The sequence below is a fragment of the Carassius gibelio genome, chromosome B15 (assembly GCF_023724105.1).
Source record: "Carassius gibelio isolate Cgi1373 ecotype wild population from Czech Republic chromosome B15, carGib1.2-hapl.c, whole genome shotgun sequence".
Taxonomy (NCBI): domain Eukaryota; kingdom Metazoa; phylum Chordata; class Actinopteri; order Cypriniformes; family Cyprinidae; genus Carassius; species Carassius gibelio.
The window spans coordinates 17636839-17660809 of NC_068410.1; the positions used below are offsets into that span (position 1 = coordinate 17636839).

At 35.8% G+C, this 23971-nt stretch overlaps 1 protein-coding gene across 1 annotated transcript; it reads left to right on the forward strand.

The window, feature by feature from the left end:
* The first annotated feature begins 576 nt into the window (after window positions 1-576).
* Window positions 577-23971, forward strand: LOC127973001 (numb-like protein). The gene is made up of 9 exons (XM_052577041.1): window positions 577-928; window positions 9780-9930; window positions 11329-11403; window positions 13622-13696; window positions 16164-16304; window positions 17449-17653; window positions 17738-18004; window positions 19387-19563; window positions 21267-23971. Exons 1-9 carry the CDS (start codon window positions 888-890, stop codon window positions 22058-22060), a joined length of 1926 nt encoding a protein of 641 aa, XP_052433001.1. The 5' UTR covers window positions 577-887; the 3' UTR covers window positions 22061-23971.

Sequence of the window (23971 nt, forward strand, 5' to 3'; positions counted from 1 at the left end):
TAAGCAAAGAATATTAATAGGGAGTAAATATGCTAAATAATAAATAGATTTTTTTAAAACCCATTAAAGATGTTAAAGATAAGTATTGTGTTTCTTAAGAAAAAAAATATAACAAATAAGACAATAAAAGAATAAAAAAAGTCATAGAAAAGGCAGTATGTCTTTAAATTTTGTTACGTAACTAGAATCTTGTGCAGTCTCCAGCACACTGAGGTCATTCTTCATAACTATAGCATTAATAGGCTTATAGGAAGTGTGCTGTGACTATGTGCACATGCTGTGCTCTGTTCGCAGGGACTAACATGTCAGAATAATAAAACTATATCTAATTTACATAAGCTATTTCATAAGTATATATGATGAGCTGAGCTGGAAGAACATAGCAAGTACAAACACAACAACACAGACAACTGGCACTGCAGATGGGCGACTGAAAGTGTGTCATCACCATCTCCAGTCTAATCACCTCCGCCCGCGCTCCTCCTCTGTTTCTCTCTCCCCTCCCCTCCCTGTCTCTCTATCTTTCGCTCTCCATCCTCCCCTCACTGTCTATGTTATGGAAAGACAAAAAGTTGATTTATTCCTCAGAGGCTGCAGCTCAGCACATCCAGCCAAATTCGCATGTCTCCATGCATAAGCGCATGTTTCTGTGGGCGAGGACACATATGGTGATGAGACTGAGCACATGTGTGATTGTCGCCTCCTCCAAGTTAATCTCTGAAGAGGAGGTGTGGTTGCCTCCTCCTTCTTTTGGATCTCAGAACTGAATATTCAACAGCGTTTTGCCTCAAGCTTTTCATCGAACGTCAGTTTTGTCTGTGAAACGTCCTCGGGTTGTTCGATTTTAATACTTTACCTGGCTTTTGGTCTTCTGACATCTCTCTAAAATGAGTTTCAGCAGTGATATGGATGAGACAGAAGATGGGAGGTGAGTTTTTTTTTCTATTTAAAAATAAAGAATGGGCTTCATATTTTGCTTCATGCCATGAAATTTGTTTTTATTTTTTAAGAAATACATGGGCCCTAAAACCAGTGCATCACTCAGATTAGTAACCAAGCTTATTCTGAATTTTGGCTAATACTCTTACAGGAAGTAGCCGCATGAGCCTCCATATGGCTCAAATTAATAGATAAATTGATACACCAACTGAACAGAATAGATGATACTTATCTGTCTTTCTGTTATTAGATTTATTTGTTGTTGCTCTCAGCGTTTTTTCAAATGCAATGTAGACTGGTTATGATGATTAAAAAACAAATTATTGTCTGATTGTGTCTGATCTTCCTCTCTTGGAAGGGCATCAAGTCAAGTCAGGCCACATTTATTTATATAACGCTTATAACAATACAGATTGTGTCAAAGCAGCTTTTCAGTATTAAATAGGAAAATAGTGTGTCAATAATGCAAAAGGACAATAGTAAACACTCAATTTTCAGTTAAAGGGAGTTCATCATTGAATTCAATGATGCCATCATCCAGCTCAGTTCACTTTAAATAGTATCTGTGCAATCATGTCAATGATATCGCTGGATATTAAGCATCCCTAACTAAGCAAGCTAGAGGTGAGAGCGGCAAGGAACCAAAACTCCATCAGTCAGGGGGCCAGCTCTCCTCTGGCCAGACGAACCAGCATGTTGATTCATGCTGCAGCAAAGTTCAATTGTGCAGAGGACTCATCTGGTTCTGTAGTCTTGTCTCGATGGCCGCCCAGGAGACAAGGTCTTGTCTGTGGATCTGTCTCTGGGGCTCATCTAGTTGTCCTTGTCTCCGCTGACATTCAGGGCTCTCGAAGTCACCTCTAGGTGCTGATCCACCATCTGGGCTGGATACGTACTGGATCCTGTGACTGCAGTAACCAATTGATCTGGATACAGACTGGATCTGGTGGCTACGGTGACCTCGGAATAAGAAACGGACTAATATTAGCGTAGATGCCATTTTTCTATCGATGTAACAAGTGCATTGGGTGTTATGTGAAGGGTTCCCATTTCTGGCTGACATAATTAATGCAGCCTAACAATACTTTAACGTATTTGAATATTAGAAATGTGTTAGTGTGTTACTTGTAAGCCAGGTTAAAGAGATGGCTCTTTAATCTAGATTTAAACTGACAGAGTGTGTCTGCCTCCCAAACAATGTTCGGTAGAGAACATCATTACAGACAACGCAGTGGACTGAGAGGACTCTCATGTCTCTACCTATCAGTTTCTCTTACTGGTGGACTTAAAGGGCTACAGTTACACACATGACATGCAGAAGGAGAAATAGGTCACTTACATTGTGTATGAAAAAGCTTTTTTACAAAAAAAAAAAAAAAAACACAACTTTTAACTCCCATAAGCCCGTTAAACTAAATGCATTAACCTAGCAATATTGCAACACAATCTTGTTTTCAGAGAATACAGCTTAAGTTTCTTAGATGTATGTAGTTATTTAGTCTCTCTACAGCAACATTCATGTCAAAATGATCTTGCTTCCAAAAACTATAATATCTATATTTTTATAACTATAAAAATATAATTACTCTAGAAGCAAAAATAAATACTGAAGTAAAAGTTATATTTTATATTGAATAAAATAATATTTAAGAATTTTGATGATTGGATAAGAAAAACAAATGCAATTTGAGATATATTCTCTTTAAACTAATCTTGTTGTATTATGATTTTGCTTTCTATAAAAATTTTCTAATCTTGCTTTATTGTTGGGAAAAATACAAAAACACTGATAGTGTATTTTTGTTTGACTTGAATGATTTTCTTTCCAGGACCAATAGAAGATGATAATCCAGGAACATGTTCTACTTGATGCAGCGCATTCATGATTTTGCCAAGTAGGCCATGTTCCTGGATCAACATCTTTTATTGGTCCTGGAATAATGCTCATGTAAACAAACATAGTTGTAACCGGATTCCTAACATTAACTCATTAATTGCCCCTCGAATTGTAAGGAAATTATAGGTTGATAAGCATGTTGTTAAACTCCCAACCTCCACCCTAATCCTAACCCCACAATCTGATTGGTTGATGGGGATGTTGTTTCAGGTCCAACAATGATGGTGGTCCAGGAAAACATACCACGTGCCAAATCGCAGTGTTTTTGTTGAGAAAAAAAGAAAACAAAAAACACTTGATGAACGTTAATAATTGATGAGTCAACCATTGTGACTCATCACTAGTCCAAATTGTTATTGACACAGCTGGACTAAGCTATTTAAAGCTGATAACTGATGCTACATGCCAGTCTGTTTTATCAAAATATATTTTATGAACTTAGATATAAATGTTATTTAATAAGGAAAATCAAGATGTAAAAATGTATCTCAGTGTTGAGTTATTCTTCAGTGGCATCAGACATTGTTGTCTTGACAGGTCAGCCTTTATATCAGTATAGTCTCAGCTCTTAAAACCTCTGTATGTCAATCTACTAGATGTTTGTTGGATAATCTATGAGAAACTGTGTACTTTGTTGCCATTTCGTTGAAAAAGGTGCCTCAGAGCCATTTTCAATGTCCTGCCCTTCACCCAAAATAAACAAAATCAATAATTCAAGACTCACGAGCTAGACGACCTTCACCATTCTTTCCTTGCGGCACTGTCCTGTCTGCACATTCAATAAAACCTTGTGTGTGCCATTTATTCGGATTTTAAAATATTTATATTCTGCAACATAATGTGACAACTGACTAGACCACTTACCGGTTGATTTCCAGTAACATGCAAACACTGTGGCTCTGTTTTGGTGTTCTGGCTTGTCAACTTCTGGCTTTGACTTTGTTCTTTGGGACTTTTTGACTGACAGGTCGTCGAATCCTTGGAAAATGTTCATTTTGAAATTTATACAAATCACACAGTGGAATTAAATAGAAATCCACACTACGCATTTTCAAAATGCATGGCGGTGGTCTTATTGTGAACGATTCATCTTTGTGTATCTTTCTTTTTTTTTTGCATGACTTAATTTTACAGTGGAACAACAAACTTCTCTCTGGAGACTTATGCCAGAATTCTCCAGTTATTTAAGCTATAGAGTTACAAAGGCACTCGACACATGCACATTAGTTAGTTTCAGCTTTGTTCAGTGTCTGTGCTGTTTCTCTCCAGAAGTTATAAGTGGGAAAAAAAAGAAAAGAAAAAAAAAAAAAAAACATCTTTGTACTTTTATACTTGCACAAATCTCTTAACCACAAACACTCCTCAAAGTGCCCATTTACTGCAGTTGTATTTCGAGTGGTTTGAAAATGGATGTTTATTGTTGTTTCATTTCTTCAAATGATTGTTAAAAAAAAAAAAAATTGAGAACCCAGGCCACCTTGCAAAAAAAGCTACCTGAATGCATGAGTATCTACTATAATGATAATATTTACACTATTCACACTGTAAGCATAACTTATACACATAAAACCTAAAGTATACTTTGGCTTTATTCCACATAAAAGAATAATAATGCCTTTTAAGTTGAGCTTGTGGCAGACTGAGAAAAAAGTTGTTTTGGAAAAAGCCGCAGAAGCCCTTGTTGGTTAGGCAGAGTGTCAATCGAGCACAGAAGACTCAGTCTCTGATTCAGCTGTCTCACTGCATTAGAGCCCTCGGCTGTCTAACTCTTTAAAGCAACATGCGCACAGACATACATTTTATAGGAGGATTGTTTTACTAGGACATTGGTTCAGTTTGCCTACTGAAAACATTCTGCGGCTTATGTCAGTGAATTCTGATCGAAACTCCTATGCGATTGAATCGACAGCATGTACTGCAAACCAGAATGACCCACATATTCACACCGGCTGTGAGTGTGAAATGGTCACTGTGTCACTGTCTTTCGGTATTGGTGATATTAGCAAAGGCCAGTTTCTCTTAGAATAAATATTTGGTCTGACTGCTTTTTCCCCTATCATCTGCAAACATGATTACTCGCATCTGTATTTGACATACAGTATGTGGGCGTGGGCGTGGGTGTGTGCGGGTGTCGTGTTTATGTGTGTGAGTGTAACCTCAATCTGAACAGGTGTGATATGGTGCAGCTTCTTTAGACGGGCTGCGGCAGATGGCCAGAGAAACAAGTCGCCTTTGCTCCCTGGGTCAGATGATGTTTACAAACGGAGTCTATAAGGTACTGAAACTGGGTCATGAGTGGGTGGATCTGTTTCTGTCCTCCACAAATGTGTGTACACCCAGACTGGGCTCTTATTTGATTAATTATTTTGTGAAATAGGACACAAGAACTTTAAAGGCAGCATTTATTTGACTAAAAAAAGGGTAAAAATTGTTATATTGTGAAACATTATTTAAATTCAATTTTTTTTTTTTATATATATTTTAAAATGTAATTTGTTACTGTTGTGCAAAGCTTAACTTTCAGTATCCATTGCTCTATTCTTTTGGTGTCATGATTCTTTCAAAACCATTAGAAAATACTTATTTCGTACTTTTTGTAATATCAACAATGTTTAAATAAGCTGTGCTGCGTATAATTGTTGAGGAAACTGATATATATTTGTTGAGGAAACTATATATATATATAAAATCTTTTTTCTTATTTCTAATCTGAAATAAGTCTTTACTGCACCTTTGATCAATTTAATGTTTCCTTGCATAGTATAAGCATTAGTTTTAAAAAGTCTTGATGGCCTTTGATCACATTCAGTTTCTTATTTTATTTGAGCAGCATCGATATCCTTCAGAATTACTTGCATATTCCACCCAAAAAAAAATCACAGGATTGAAACGACAAGAAGGTAAATAATCAGGATTAAATAAATAATGACCGAATTTTAAATTTTAGCTGAACTATCCCGTTCATCCCTGCTGAAACAAATCATGAACGTCTGTTTTCCCGCCTGTCCTCTCTGTGCCAGTTACCGGGCCTGAGCACAGCCTACCGTAAGAGACTGGAGTGGCACGCTACAATTACTCCCTTTTTCGAAAGCATCCAAAAAGCCTCCATTACACTGTCCACCCACGGTGTTTCTGAAATGAGTGCATGCAGCTGCAGCGGTTCGATTCCCTGCACTGAGAGCATTGATTTTAGCAATAATGAGACAAAGGCTATATCTGCTCCTCCGCATCTGTACTGTAGTTCGAGTCTTACTGCAGGCTTTATCTCATCAGTTTCTCTACAGTCAGACTGAGATGGCGCAGGGGTGCTTAAGATGGTCTTTTGTAGATTCAGTGCCTTTTGCTGTAGGGGCCATTTTTGATATGTTATTTACTTGTGACGCTATAGGCCTCATGCTCAGCGAAGCGTCCTAAGTGAGTTTTAGCCCCTTCACTGCTCTGTTTCTTTCTCTTTCTTTCCTTTTCTCTCTATAAACCCATTACCTTAAAGGAATAGTTCACCCAGAAATGAGAATTCGTTCATTATTTACATTCACATTCACTTTCAAGTGTCACAAAATGTTCATAAAAATAGCATAAAAGTAGTTTATTCAACTCATGCAGGTCTTATGAAGCCATAACTTTTTAAAAATGTTATTGTTCATTTTAAAGTATTTCAGTGTGAATTTATGATATGCTATGATTCTAAAATAAATACATTTTCATATGCTTCTCGGAGAAGCTAATAGTATTCACAATATTAATAAATATGTAATTTTAATGTCTTGCTTGCTAAGGTATCTGTCTGAATTTGATGGGGTATATGTTTGGGCCCACACATAAAGAGAAATGATCTGCAAAATGTTTTGTGTATGAAGTCTTGAATGTTTTTTTGATTTAGTCTTGGTTTACTCTACCCATGTTGCTCCAGCTGCTTTTCATTTCGTGATGAAATCATTTCCATGGAATGGCTCGGGTGGCTCTTATGGCCGTCGTGTGACTTTCACATGCACGTTTTGGAAATTTCCCTGGCAAGTCTCATAAGAACCTCTCAAGAACCAATAGTTTCTTTTGAGTTATGTGTTGATATTAGTAGGTGATTGTTTTGCTTATTATATTGTTAGATATTTAATTGTACACTTAGATAAACTTTGGCGTCATCTAATGCTTACTTAAAGTTAATCTTTACATTTTTATCTAGAAAAAAATGTGTAGAAATTTATTATCGGTCAGCTATAAACTAGGACGTTATTGTTAACTTCAGGTAATTGAAATAATTCCGAAATAAAATTCATTTTAACAGTAAATGAAAATTCTATTTAACAAAAACACATTACAGAATAATTACAAGTTAAACTAAAATTTAAATGATAACTGAAATTGTATAAAAAAGAAAAGCCAATTCAAAATATTAATAAATATCATAATAGTATACATTCCTAAATAACTATGGTAACACTTTAACATAGATAACACTTGTTAACTATTAACTACGACATTTCTCTCAATCAATTCTTAATTGGCTGCTTATTAATAGTTAGTAAAGTAGTTGTTAGGTTTAGGTATTGGGTTAAGATTAAGGATGTAGAATAAGGTCAAGTAGAATAAGGCATTAATATGTTCTTAATTAGAACTAATACATGGCTAATAATCTAGTAAGATGCATGCTAATAAGCAACTAGGTGTTACCTATTCTAAAGTGTTACCATAACTATTTATCAGCCATATTATGAAGATAATGGTCTTTTAATATCGATAATTAACATTGAAATTTAATATCGGTGCATCACTAATTATGTGACAAATTATGAAAATGTATTATATTAATTATTTATGCAATCACCCCCTAAGGAACATGTCAGGTGAACCTCAAACCAGCCTAATAGAGGGTTTAAGACCAAATAGTTGTCCAAGCAACTCACTAAGAATACAGTACCTTTTGCCATCCCCAGCATTGATAGTCAGTGGTGCTGCGTCGCTCAGGATATTTGTGACTGGCACCACAGTGAGAGCGACACACATTTGAACTGTGACCTCAATAAGATTCAATAAGGGAGTTTAGTCTTGTTGTCTCCCTCCCCTTCTACATCTCAAGCTCCCTCTTTCTTCTCCTTATAAAGTCTCTTCTCTCTCTCTCTCTCTCTCTCTCTCTCTGGCTTTTGGCTTGTTTTCTGTCTCTGAATGTCTTCTCCTCCCTCTTTGCACTGCTGAAGCGTTGGCAGCATTTCAGCGATTAGATCAACCCTGAAAGTAGAGCAGAATCTTGGAAGCCCCTCCCTTTCCTCTTCCTGCAAATGAACTGACTTCTTGGTCATCTTGATCAAGAATCCCCAAACATTCAGCCCCTCTGACATTACCGTAACGTCCTGTTGGCTCATTAAAAATGCCATATGGTTCACTCAGCTGCTAATTCTCGCCTCACAGCCGAGCAGGTGTCATTCTGCTGAGGGATTCTTGCGTATCGTGTCTGACCCCTACACGATATGTCAAGCTCAGCAACAGACGCGTGCCAGAGTGTTGAGTAAAGCCTCCAGAGAGACCTAGACGCCACAGCTATTTGAAAAACCACACTCATATATAGCAGCATGGGTTCTTTTGAGAATGTGGGTATGTTTTGGGTGAATACATTTGGGCTAGAGGCCAGACGTTTACAGTGATACTTCCGGCGGTCCATGTCTGCCACCTGTTACCCGTAAAGATTCAGGGCTTTGGGAAACGTGCGCTTTTGGCCGCTGACGTGAAGCTATAAAAGTAAAAGCGGTCGTGTGGCATGTGGTTCATATTGAAGAGCAGAGTACAACAGTCTGTGTGAAGTTTACAACTTTTCAACAAGAAGATATGCCACACCGTTTTAAAAGATGGTAATCAAACTGCTGCTAAACTCTTAAAGTGTATCTTCTTTAATAGTGATATGAAAAGTGACTGATATTTTTAGTAGTGAGATGAAAAATAGTGATATTTTAAAAGAGAGAAAACTTCTGTCAAATCTGTATAATATTTGTATATATATTTATATATATATATATATATATATATATATATATATATATATATATATATATATATATATATATTAATTATGGTGTCTAAGTAATTTTCTGTTGTTAATTTAATTAAGTTAAGAAATAATATACAAATATTAGATGAAAAACTTTAGTAAACATTTCTTAACTATAAGTTCAAATGAAAGCTGGAAATATGCGATAATTCAAAATAATAATAAATATCAAGTGATAATAAATAACACTAAAATAACACTGACTTAAATATTGTTATATAAAGTTATATATACTTTTTTTTTGTCACAGTCCCCAACTACCTTTTTGTAAGAACAGCTAGGACATTTTTCCAAATATCTTCTTTAGTGTTTTCCTGAAGAATTAACGTCTTATGGGTTTGGAATGAAATAAGGGGAGTACGCTATGAGAGAATGTAAAGTTTTTCATTTTTTTCATAATGTTGTAACATATGTATTACTGTATATTTTTCTCAGTGGAATTTGTATTATGTGAATGTTTCACTTTGGACTAACCAGCTTCGGATATTTGCATTCTTTAGAGCAGCCTGGCTTTGTGGTGTTGTGCATCAGAATTTGAAATCACCAATGCAAATTAAGGGTAGGATGAATGACCTAATTATGTTGCATAAATAGGCCTCTTGGGAGCAAAGCAATTGTTTTTTAGACAGAAGTGAATGCATTCTCTGTAATTAGTTTAATCCATTATAACATGGTTATTTGCATACCAAAAATATGAAATTAATAGTTTGGATTTAATTAATAAGTGTTGGTGGCAATTTTTGGAATCCACTGTCACTGGAAATAACATTCACTTGACACCTAGCTAGTGTGCATCCTAATAAATCAGACTTTTGGACGTTACTTTGATCCTGAGGTGAAATAAGGGCTCTTTTGTTCATCATATGTATGTACTCCTGCTAATGTGTCTTCATTTTTTGTTCTCAGCAACAGAGAGTTTGAGAGCGTGGAGATGAATAAGCTGCGTCAGAGCCTGCGCAGGAAGAAGCCCACGTACGTGCCGGAGGCCAGCCGGCCGCACCAATGGCAGGCGGACGAAGAGGCTGTACGAAAGGGCAAATGCAACTTTCCTGTCCGGGTAAGTTGAGAAGTTAAATGGCAGAGACATCTAACGGACATCTTGCTTTAATAATTTAGAATTTAGAATTTAAAAGTGCGGCCACACAAGGCTTCCAGCATGTGAAATTACTTTAGACGTTGAAAGGGTGACTTATCAAACCCCCACACAATAATAACATCAGATTGATGGCTGGAATAAGACACTAAGAATTGTTGTATATACTAATGTTCCAAAGTTCAGTGTCTGTAAGGTTTGTTTAATGTTTTTGAAATACTCGTTTGCTCAACAGGCTGCATTTATTTGATCAAAAATACAGTAAAAAAAAACGGTAATATTGTAAAAATAATTACAGTTTAAAAGGACTGTTTTCCATTTGAATAGATTTTAGAATTTGTTCCTGCACTCTTAAAAAAGGTTCTTCACAGCAATGCCATAGAAGAATCATCTTTAGTTCCACAAAGAACCAACTCTTTCTTAGCTTTTATAATCCAATGAACCTTCTTTTACCACAAAATAACCTCTTGTCAAACAGAAAGATTCTTCAGATGCTAACCCTAACCCTAACCTACCCCTAACCCCTAACCCTAACCCTAAACATTTAGACAAAAAGGTTCTTCTGTGGCAAAGATTCAGGAAAATCAGGAAAGATTTATTCTTATCATTATAATCTGTTGAAACCAGTTGTGCTGCTCACATTTTTGTTGAAACCTTGACACAATTTGTTCAGGATTTTTTGATGAAGAGGAAGTTCTAAACAGCATAGAAATCGTTTCTAATCAATTCAGTGCATCCTTGCGGAATACAAGGATGAATGTCTTTTAAAGAAACGTATTTATCACTGACCCCAAACTTTTAAATGGTAGTTTTGTGAATATTTTCATGACTTAAACCTGGGTTGTCAATGTAACACGCGCATTTAAGTGTGAAAACAAAAATCACAAGATATAACAGAATTAATCATTGAAATCGTTCAACAGTGTTGTTTTGAAATGAAAAGAGGCTCTTTCAAGACTAAAGATGGTCTGTATCATTAAGTAAAGTGGAGGATGTATTGCAGTGGATCTTGCATAATTAAATTCAGCCTAATTTTACTCTCCAGCCTGAGGCATCTGGAGTCTCTTTGCGACTGAGATGTAATCCTGTAGTGGCCTCTGTCCTCATGGCCACCATAATCACATAACTTTGGCCTGGTGACTACTAATTGTGTCCATGTGAGGACATTTTGATTGGTTTTAGCTGGACAAAATGTCCCACAAAATACATCCTCTGCTGTGTTTTCAATGGGTTCCTTTTTTTAAATCTACACAAGCCTTGTTTGGACTAGTTTTCCCTTTAAAGACAGTACATTTGTGTCCCTGTCTGTTTTTCGAACATAACCTCAGCAAAAAAATGACAGAGCTGTGATTCTTTCTGCAGTACCTCGGTCTGGTGGAGGTAGAGGAGTCCAGAGGGATGCATGTGTGCGAAGAAGCAGTGAAAAAACTGAAAGTGGTGAGTACTGTAGTGCTTTCCATCCCCACGCAATAGAACGCATGCTTGATGTGAAAAGCAAATTGGCAGCAAAGTAAACTCTTTTGTGCATATGTACAGTAAACCAGTGTGGACAATATATTTCCATCTTAAATCAGTTATATTGAGTTAAGGTGGAAATTTAATTAATTTACTTAAGTTTATGAACTTAATGATCATAAATTCATAGACATTTTTCATGTGTGCTATCTCTATAAAAGAGAAATACTAATATGTGACCTTAAATCACAAAACCAGTCATAAGGGTTTTAAAATTGAGATTTATGCATCGCCTGAAAGCTGAATAAATAAGCTTTCCATTGATGTATGGTTAGGATAGTGTTAGGATATGAAAATATTTGGCTGAGATACAACTATTTGAAAATCTGGAATCTGAGCGTGCAAAATATTGAGATTTAAATTGTATTTAAAGTTGTCCAAATTAAATTCTTAGAACTGCAGATGCTAGGTTTTGAAATATTTATGGTAGGGAATTTACAAAATATCTTCATGGAACATGATCTTTACTTATCATCCTAATTATTTTTGGCTGAAAAGAAAAATCTTTAATTTTGACTTTATCTATAAGCTATTGCTAAAAATATACCTGTGCTACTTATATAATTATGTGCTCTATAAAATCTGCATAGTATATAGTGTATATAGCCTTTTTGGAGGTCATTTTGAATCATGCATAACCAGAAAAAAAACCTATGTTTTAATTTTGATTTTAATTTTAATTTTAATTCTGACACACAGACTGATTCCCATCCCTTTGTAAAACCCCCCACATTCTCCTTTTCTCATTGTGGAAGACCATAAGTTCTTTGAGCACCTGTGAGGACTTAGGATTTAATGTACTGAGATTCTACAAAGTCTCATTTATTTAAAAAATCAATCTTTATGGAGCGTAGCTGCTCTGTCGATGGCTGTTGTCTTTAGTATTGTTGCTCTGTCAATAGTCATATCCTGAGCCTGCAGATCTCATTACTGAATTGTCAGAGCCGAACTGTAATATGTAATGTTTTTTATCATGTAATAACTTTTCACCCGCTAGTGCTGTGTGTGTGGCCCTTGTCTTTGGGGCCCCTCCATCTGTTCATATACGCTCTTCTCTTTCATCCCCATGTTGGCAGTTCCCGCTGTGTCTGTCTACACAGTCACTTCATTTATTTTCTCTTTTTCCCCAAACCCCCAAAGCCTTTATCTCATTCTGCTTTGAGCTTGTGCTTGTTCCTTATTCTCCCTGTCTCTTTCTCAGCCAGTGTAATATCCTCAGTGTTCTGCTGTCTTAGCAAATTTGGACAGTGACTTTTGGGATGCTTGTAATGTCAACTGAAAGCCCTCAGTTTTTTTATTTTTTCTATTTAGTTAGATCCTTCAGTTTAACTTATTCCTACAGTTTTTTTTTTTTCAAGATTAAATGCATTTCATGGTGCACTAACCTTCACTCACTCAGACAGACTTGTAAAAATAAATATAATAATAATAATAATAATAGTGCCCTACTGTTTTGGGTCCCAAAATTCAGTATGATTTTTATTGTTATTATTACTTAGTTTATTATTTATTGTGCTCACCAATTAAAGATTTAATCATTTGATTAAAGATACAGTAAACAGTGCCATTGTGAAGTATTATTTAAATGTAAAATAACTGTTTTCTATTTTAATATATTTTAAAATGTAATACCCTTGATGCAAAGCTGAATTTTTTAAATAATGTTACAAAAGATTCCTGTAACTTCTGATGAATTTAATGCGTCCTTGCTAAATAAAATAATTTATTGCTTTAAAAAAAATTTACAGTATATACTAACCCCATTTTTTAATGGTAGAGTAAAATATCTGGAAAAAGAATTATGACAACAAATGTCTGGTAATAAATAAATCAATATATACATTTGGTAAATGATATATAAGCAAGGGCAAATGTAGTAATAATAATAAATTATAATATAACCCAAATTATAATAAAAACAGTACCAAATTTGACTAGATTTCTGGCCTTGATGGGTCAGCTGTCTGATACGCTTTGAGAACAAATTGAGCTGACAAAAGCTAAACCTGTCATAGAAATGTCAATAATAGCAAAAAATGTTGTGCTAGCATGCTTGATGGAGAGCAAATCAAATCTTCTGCAGTAGTGCTAATATCCTGTTGTGCCATAAGGCTGATTTTGTTGTAAAATTTCTTCTCAGAGTGGGAAAAAAACTGTCAAGGCTGTGCTTTGGGTGTCTGCTGATGGCCTGAGAGTAGTGGACGACAAAACCAAGGTAAGTCTGTATAGGCATTTTATTGTGTGTCCATTGAATGCCATTAATCAAGGACAAAAAAAGTATTTAAAGCTCCAAATAGCTCCCAAGCCATCAATTAGCGGAGTCCAACAGCAAAGAGAGTAAATCTGTAGGAAACACAAAATATGCAGTAGGAGGAAACTGGCAGGCATCCAAAAGACCTGTCACATGACCATCCAGCTTCACGAGACATCACAGACTGTCTCAGACACAAGATCACTTCTAAGGCCAAGGGTTCCTGTGTCTCTCACGGTTGGGTTTTTTCTTTTCAAAGTTCAAGGATTAATGTAACATCCTTCCCTCACACAAAACCCGGAAAGTTAACCAGAAAATGTCAAAGGCCGCACATAATGAGATCAATTATCCCTCGTTCCTCCTTTTCAGCTCACACAGTAAAAGGCGGAAGGCCACAAAGCTTTCTTTTTTTGTTTCTCGTAAGGGCCTCAGACTCAGACGTTCACTATGCCCTTCTGGTAATCCTCCCGTATGCATATGAGTCAGCAGTACCACCTAATCCTTCCTGCACCTCCTCCTCTCCTCTCTCTGGTTAAACTTCACTTGTCAGTCTATTAATATTAGTAAAGGCAGGGCTCTACTGGCTCAGCTCAAATATTAACTTGCCCTGCCGAAATGTCCCGCCATAAAAATGACCAGGTAACCATGAATTCTAATAAATAAGGTTATGACACCACAATTCTAGATACCAGTGAATTTTCTCAATTCTGTATTCCAAATTTTATATCACAGTAAAAACTACTTGCCTAACTATAATAGCTTTATTTTATTAAAGTGCTTTAACAATTTTAGATTATAATATTATTATAGGCAAATGTAAAGTCAGTCATAAAATACATAATACAAGTACAGAAATTTAATGATCAAATGTAAAATAACACTGCATAGACTTCATTGTACAAATTAAATGTAGATTGAAGGAAAAGTTCGCCCCAAAATAGAATTTTTTAGAAATTTTACTTGCCTTTAGGTCACCAAAGATGGCTTTGGCTTTGTTCATTCATCAAAAAAAAATAGAGAATTGTAGCATTTCATCACTCGCTCACTAATTGATTCTCTGCAGTGAATGGGTGCCGTCAGAATGAGAGTCCAAACAACTGATAAAAACACCACAATAACCCACAATTAATCCACAATTAACTCCAGTTCATCAAATAACAATTTGTGAAGAAAAAGCTGCATGTTTATAAAGAACAAATCCATCAATAAGAAATGTCACTTTAATTAAGAAATTAAGAAACTTTAAACTATCAATTCTGACTCCGTAATCCATAATAACTCTTCCTCCGGTATATTTATTTACAAATGTTTTAGACTATTTTCACTTGTACATGTTGCAGGCAATATTATGAAGAAAGCAATATTATTATTAGCAAAGTTTTTATTACTATTAATATTAATGACACAGACAGCTGAAGGTAAATTAGGCTGCTGTCACTTTAGGACCTGATGGACCATTATACTTATACACATCTGATTTCTCTTTCAAATGTTTATGTTAATTTAAGACATAACCAATTGTGTTTATGAGGATACATGCCAAGACGGTTTTTGTTTTGTATGTTTTTTGACTTAATACTTTTGTTTTTGTGTGTTCAAGCACAATAAGATGCGAAAGAGAGCTTATTTTCGGTGTACTTATTTTCTTATATTTAGCAAGTACCAAATTTTCACATTTTCTTCCACCTGAATGGTTTCAGTGTTTAAATTGTCAAAACACTTGCAAATGATAAACTTTCTTGACTTTCTTGACTTTCTTCAACCGTCCCGAGCATCTTTCACACTTGGCCATCAGGTAGTACTTATTTTCGAGCCCTGAATGTGTTGTTGATTACAAGACCAGACTATTTTATTCCTGAAAACTGAGATGAGTAAGTTCTTTCCGTACACTGTAAACCCCCGTTTCCCCCCAGAACACAATCATCCATGACGAAGCTTTCAGAGCTCTAACTGGGCCCCTTCGGTCAGTAATTGGCGAACAATGAATAGGCCCCTCACCTCGACCCAGTCTTCCTCTGCTTCACCCCTCACCTCACCACTTCTACAGAGTTCAGCTCATGCATTATGTATTTACTGTGGCCCCCTAACAAGGAAACACTAGCCACTGTTACAGTGGGAGGTCCAGGCTTCACAAAAAGCTCTAGTCATGTTAGAAGAATCAAAAGGATAAAACGGTACAGTGTGGTTGGGTCTATGGACAAATAAGAGGAAGAATCTCGTTTAAAACATGACTTTTTAGTTCCTGGGATTTAATATAAAAAATGTATTTAATTGGTTTCATGTTTTTGAAACACTATAATGCCATTTGCATCAAATCTAGTCATTTAATGCGCACTTTCAAAATACTTTTTTTATTTGTATGTTAAAACTTTTTATGTCATGTAAGAAGCCACAAACAACAACGGGCTGCCCCTTTTTCCTTTCACTGTAGGACCTCATTGTTGACCAGACCATTGAGAAGGTGTCCTTCTGCGCACCTGACCGTAATTACGACAAGGCATTCTCCTACATCTGCCGTGATGGTACGACTCGCCGCTGGATATGTCACTGCTTCATGGCCTTGAAGGACTCGGTGAGGAGAACCCAGCGGGGATTAATTCTTCAGCCTCTGTTCCCTGCGAAGTGGGATTAAGAAAGGGATTATGGCAGTGTTATCTCAACCGGAATAAGCGCTTAGAGACCGTTATCTGTACTTGGGGCACAGAGAAAAACACATTAAGGACTAGAATGAAATGGAATTTTGATTAGGATCCCAATACTAGTCTAGACAAAAACAACATTTTGTGACCATATGATGTTTTTTATCTGTCCCATAACAACAGAAGCACATAGTGTATGCAAACACAGACTAACCTAGTTATGCTGAAAAATATAATTATAAATATAAATAAATAAATATAAATATAATTTTCTCTTTCATACTCCAGTAAAATGTCAAAACATCTTTAAAACATGTTTCATTTACTTACAAAGTAAAATTCATGTCTTTGTAAATGTAATATTTTTTTTTAGCTTTTTCTTAAAAGAAAAAAGCTCTGTCTTAGCTCATTGGTTAATAGTTTTTTCTTCCTTTAAGCAAAAATCTTTGATTTCTATCTATCTATCTATCTATCTATCTATCTATCTATCTATCTATCTATATAAAGCATATAATCTTTATATTTGTGGTGGGGCTATTGTTAACCACGAAAAAATATCTTAAGAGCTAAGGAATATAAATGATAGATAGATTAATATATGTGTATATTTGTATTATTATTTGTAAATATTTTTTAACAATTATTCTAAATTAAAATTTTAACATTTTTATTGGAATAAGACAAAGATGCTAATTAAAGCTTATATATATATATATATATATATATATATATATATATATATATATATATATTTATATATACACATATAATTTCTTTATTTATTTTTTTTACAGTGTTACAGTGTTGCCATTATCCACAACATTATTATTATAAATCTACATACACATCGGAAAAAATAGCATTATTTATGACCATAATTTAATATATTAACAGAGGTCTTTAATATTTTTATATTACTTTATAAAATATTTTATTATTATAAGTTAAAGGTAAAAATATATATTTTATCTTAAATTGATCTCCTACGATATTTTTAGTGGAACAACATGACAAAAATGCTAATAAAAAAAAAAATCTTTGGAGTGTATGCTAATGGAACATCCTCCCCAACATTAGGGTGAACGTTTGAGTCATGCGGTTGGATGTGCCTTCGCCGCTTGCCTTGAGCGGAAGCAACGCAGAGAGAAGGAGTGTGGGGTCACGGCTTCCTTCGATGCAAGCCGCACATCGTTTGTGAGGGAAGGCTCCTTCCGCGTCTCCTCAGCTGGACAGCAGAGTGACCGAGAGGACATCATGAAACAACTGCAAGACAAAAAGAAAGGTCAGTCTCATTACAGTCACTCTCAAACACCCTGGGCTTTCAGTGTGAAAAATGATTCTTATTAGTGAGCGTGCCTCTGTGCAGAAGTGTGTGGAATTTCTGCAGTGCCACCTGGAAATGCATCTCCTCCAGAAGGAGCGGCGTCTCCGGGGGAGCGAGCGGAGCCGGGTGGGCCTCACGCCATCCCACGCCGCCACGCTCCTATTGAGCAGCTGGTGCGGCAGGGCTCTTTCCGCGGCTTTCCACAACTAAGCCAGAAGAACTCACCTTTCAAACGGCAGCTCTCCCTACGCTTGAATGATCTCCCATCAACCCTGCAGCGCAAGACAGATTTCCAGACCAAGAACCCAGGTTAGATATTTTTGTGTACTCAAGCTGCGTAAGTGTAATGGAACCGTAATGTTGACCCACTACCCATGTTTACCCATGTGATAGTACTGACTGCGATGTACTGTGCGTCATCAACCAGAGGATTTTGCCTGCAAACAAATAGTACAAAAGTATCCTATTTCCACTGAAACCTTATGATTGTACCCATAAAATCTTTTGAGTGTGTATTCCAGACCATAAACTGCTACATTTACCAGTAGATATGTGATGTACAGGTACTTTCCATTGATCCTTTCTAGTGTAGTGCTCTATAAATAACATGTTTTGCATTTGCAAAATTGAACACTAGCTTAATCCATTAGACTAGATTCTAAAAGGGGAATTATAGGTTGTATGTTTTTTATGGGTCATATGTTTTATGTTTGGTTGGGTTTATTCATGAAGAATGTAAATGAATATGTAGGACGTTTAAGGACAACTTGTTTAATGAGGGACAATTGTTTTTCTAGTTTTGAGGCCTGCAATACAAACCAGAACATTATATGATATATATATATATATATATATATATATATATATATATATATATATATATTATTAGAGAAAATTCTGTGTGATCCTGATAATCTGATTACTGATTACTAATTACTGTGTCATAACCACGGCTAACCATTATGGTTGATTTTAAAATTCTGTTCTGTATCATGTAAAAAAGTATGGTAATGGAAAACTAAATGTAAAAATAGAGAAAATTAGCATGCACAATTAAAAATCAAATATCATCCAACACATATTATGAACCAATATGAAAAAAAAAAAAATATTTAAATATATATATTCTTTGATAATTTATATGATACACTACTATTAAGAAGTAGGGGGACAGTAAGATTCTGTAATGTTTTTGAAAGAAGTCTCACCAAGGAGGCTTTTTTATTTATCAAAAATACAGTAACTGAATTTTCAGCATAATTTCACATGGTCCCTCAAAAATTGAATCTAATCAGAAATCTAAATTCTAATATGCTAATTTGCTGGTGTATATATATATATATATATATATATATATATATATATATATATATATATATATACATATATACACACACACTATATATATATATAATCAATGTAAAAAAAAAAAAGTTTTCAAGTTTTTAGATAAATAAACAGTTCAAAATTAACAGTTCTATTATTAGATTTTTTTGTATGATTATAAATTTAATGCATCCTTGATTAAAAAAAACCCAAACCCAAACTATTTAATGATAATGTGTAATGAATCTCTACCTTACATCATAGATCCAGGTTATTTTAGCAAGCAAAATCCCACAAACTGTACACATGGCCAGCCAAAATAAGCCAAACAGGTGTGATTGACCTTTTCTATTGGTCTGTGTCAGTTCCAGAGATGGATCTATCAGTGGCAGGAGAGGCGGACAGCATAAATGCTCTGTGCAGCCAAATCAACAGCTCTTTCACCAAACCATCTGAGGATCTGTGTGCCAAAGCCACCAGCAACTGTTTACCAGTTTGCAGCGCTCCACCTGCCATTCCCCCTCCACCTGCTCCACCGCAAGGTAACACAGACGGCACAATAATTACCATTTTGAAATGTTTTTGAAAGAAGTCTCGAATGCTCACCAAGGCTGCATTTATCTGATTAAAAATACAGTAACAACAGTAATATTTGGAAATATTATTAACAATTAAATTAACTGTTTTCTATTTGAATATATTTTAAAATGTCATTTATTCCTGTGATGCAAAGCTGTATTTCCAGCATCCATTAATTCAGTACTCAGTGTCACATGATCTTTCGGTTATCATTCTTAATAACACTTCTTGTTATCATTGTTGAAAATTGTGTTGTTTTTGCTGATTAATATTTTTCAGGATTCTTTGAATGGAGCATTCAAAATAACTGCATTTATTGGAAATATCTTTACTTTACTGTCACTTTTGATCAGTTAAATTTGTGTTTTCATATATTTTACCCCCTACTTTAAAATTATAATGTATCACACAGTTATACATTATAATTTTACAAACACAAACATATTAAAAACACAATTGTTTTCAACTTTTCAATATGTGACCTGTGCTGGCAAAATGAGTCACAATGAGCAAATTTAGAAAAATGAGTTATTTTATTTTTACATTCTCTATTAAAAGTGATGCATGATTTGTTGGAATCGGACGAAAAATGGCTGAGCTGCAGTTTGAAGTCGACGGAGTCTCCAAAGCAAATTTAGAGAAAAACTGATTTCAAGTTTTTTTTTTTCGTAAGGTTCCAAAGCAAAATCACATAGCAACATTGCTTATTTTACCCAACTTCTTTTTTTAATAATCATTACTATACTAATAATCACAATATACCTATTTTTATTGTATCTTTTTTGTTATAAATAAGAATCAGTGCAACAAAAGAGCAAATAGAAAGAAACAAGTGTATAGTGTATTACTTTTTTCACTTTAAATCTAAACAAATGCAAGTAAGAAAACCAAATACTAAAATTTACAATTTACAAATAAAGTTACCTAAATTGTTACCTTTATATTGCAGTTCAATCAAGAGCAGCAAGTTATTCACTGTTTTATTTTATAGTTTGATTATCATTAATGAGGCATACAACCTATATTAAAGGGATAGTTCACATTATTTTCCACATAATGTACAATATTGTTGTTCTTTTATGCCCCGCCTTGCTGAAACGCGTCAATCTTTACAAAGCTCATTGTTCCGAAAAGCGAGGTTTACGCTGATTGGTCAGCTATCCAGTGCATTGTGATTGGCTGAATACCTCAAGCGTGTGACGGAAATGTTACACCCTTTAACATGCTGTGATGATGTGTGTCCCGGCACGACCAAACAAAACCAATAAAACCCATTACAAGCGAGGCATTTTTTGCAACCAGTGAGGACATAATTAATGATTATAATGAATTTATATGCCTTGCATATCGTTTCGCGTAAAAATAAAACCGTGTCTTCATTTGTGAGTCAGAAGCGCCAGATTATCCCTGCAAAGCTGGAACTGCCTCACATTATAGAACAGCCTTTGAGCACAGACCCATTGAACTCCTCTCAGAAAACTTCCAAATAAAGATACTTTTAGATGTTTCATTACTATTTGGAGCTCTGGGATCACTAGACAAGAGGTTAATGAACACATTTTTGTGTAAACCTCTTGACCAAAATCGCAATTTTACTATCAAGGTCACATATTTAGAAATGTGTCTTGAGGCATGTTTTAACATTCTTACTCCTTCCACTTCCCAGCTACAAGCTCATGGGTTCAGACAGAGCCGGCTGTCCAATCTCCTCCACCCGTTTCTCTGGGCGGCCACAAACGAACCCCGTCCGAGGCAGAACGCTGGCTGGAGGAAGTGGCTAAAGCAGTGAAAGCTCAGCAGCAGACTCCACCGACCCTTCCACCACCACCCACTCAGCAACCTCCACCGGTGCCCCCTATGCCCATCGCATCCGGTTCCCTCCCCTCCTCCATGCAGTCATTCCCAATGGCCTTTGATGTTACCCCCACACCCTTAGGCATGTTTGCCCAACAGCCCCTTCAACCGACGTTTGTACCTATGCAGCCGTACATGCCCAATCTGGCCAACAGCATGACCTATCCCAATGCCAGTGTGCCTGTTGTGGGCATCACACCGTCACAGATGGTGGCTAATGTATTCTGCTCTGCGGCCGGGACAGGGGGTGGTGGAGTGGCGATGGGGGTCGGGATGGGGCCAAAGACGGGTACGCTTGGTGGTGGCCAACAATCAGCTTCCCCCGCCCTGTCCGGGGGCTTCCCAACCACCACATTCTCAACTCCTCCGACCGTCAACGGCCATCTGCATAACTCCTTTCCATCAACGACTACGAGTGTCACACACAATGGAAGTACCATTGGCACTAGTTGGCCGATGGAGAGTTTGAATCTGAATACCACATGCAATTCACAGGAAGCAGAGCATTTTGAGGCAAAGTGGGCTGCTCTGGAGTCCAAATCGCAACCGAAGGCGCAAAACCCTTTTTCAAATGACTTACAAAAGACTTTTGAGATTGAACTATAATCGTTAGGAGACCCTGAACCATTTCATACCCCAGTCCCCTTCCCCTTTTTTGTCTCCTAAAGGGTTTTCTTATGCTCAAGGACATTGGTTGATGTAAGAGATCATTCGGTTGCATTTTGCGTCATTTCGAGAATCAGACTCAAGAAAAGAAAGACCTTCACAACATGTTCGGCACTTACAAGACCGCTTGAAGGAGAAACCTGCACATTACTTTCACCGGTAATGACCCTTGCTTGGAAAATTAATGATTTTGCTTGAAGGAAATATTGAAATTAGGGGATGGTCAAAGTTTATTTATTGTTTATTAATTTCTTATTTGATTATATAATCAGATTTTAATTATTCTCATTTTTCCCTTATTTATTTATATTGAACAGAGTGAAGGATTACTGGTGGAATAAATTGGCTACTTGAAAATCTATTCACCAAATGATAGATTAAATAATTTGGGTATCGTTATCTTGTAGAACTGAGTTTACATTGTGGTGTAAATAGCATGCTTTCTGTTTACTTTATTTATTGCCAGTTTCTGTGGCTGTTCAGTTCATTAGTTCCAAATGAATCAGTTGAACCATTGAAAGATCCGCTCTGAACCAAGTGGATACCAAAAGTTCCACCAACAGGCACATTCCAACCCTGATTATACGATTGAGACCCATCATGCAATGGAAAACTAGACTGAAATACCACTATTGTGAACTTGACTTCTAGTAATTAACCTTTTAGAGATTTGGAACAACATTTCTTAGGTTTGTAGTTTTACTTTTATAATCCGTTTAGCCAGCCCTGTTGAAATATATGAATTTGGTCATTTATTTTAAATGGTTTCATAGGGCTTCTCAGTTGTTATGAATGTATTTCAGAAACTCTGTGACCATTCTAGGGTGGTAACATGACAAATTTGTGTTAAATGGGTGGTTGTGAAGGAAATATTGAAAAAAATGAAGGTTATAGTGTTCGTTTTTGCAAGCAATGGAACGACTACACAGACTTTTAAAGGGACAGAGTCATTTGGTCCCATTCATGCATGCTTAAAATATCCCATATTACAGTATGTTAAAACATTGAATATGCATATTAGTCTTGGCTTTTGTTTCTTATCACCACTGTTTCAAGGGAATAATTGTCTTTAATTGCAGGCGAATAATGGCACACACTCTACACTATAAGATTTCATGCAGTTATTGTAAAAATAGATTTGGATCCTGCTCATTCAAGATGTTCATATTTTCTCCAGTGTGGAGCATTTAGGCACATTTATTGTTCAGTTATGCTCAATGGTCGTATTTTTATTTTCTTGGGAAATTATCCAAGTGTGTGGATAAGGTATTGAATGAGCTTTCTGGAGTGTGTGGAGCCTGTAAGTGTCAAAGCTAGATGATCAAAGTAAGACTGCACACTGTGCTCAGTGAGGTGAACATAAACACTCTTCCTTTGGAGATTTAATAGAAGTGGACATTCAAGGCAGGCACAATGTTTTTAACTTGTTTCAAGAGGCCATTTTGACTGTCATGTGTTATAAATTGACCTCCCGGTTTTCTTATCAGTTGTTTATTACAGGGTCAAGCGGGTCTATTGTGGCACAATGAATCTAAAAATGGTCCTTTTTCCAAAGACAATGCATTTGTAATTTGGCCAAGCGATATGTTGTATGGCGTCAAACGGATGAATTTATTATACTCAATTGCCCTGGCTCTCTTTGTGTACACACCCTCCCCATGACAAAATCGAGGTTTCTCAAAACCAGGGAACTAAATTACCTCATAAAGTTGATTGTAAACTTTAGTGTAGTGATAACAAACCAGTGGAATTTATTTTTAATCTTTATTTCAAGAATTTTGTATTTAAACCTGCATATTTCTATTGTAATTACATTGTATAAAAGATAAATAAATAATATAATATAAGCAA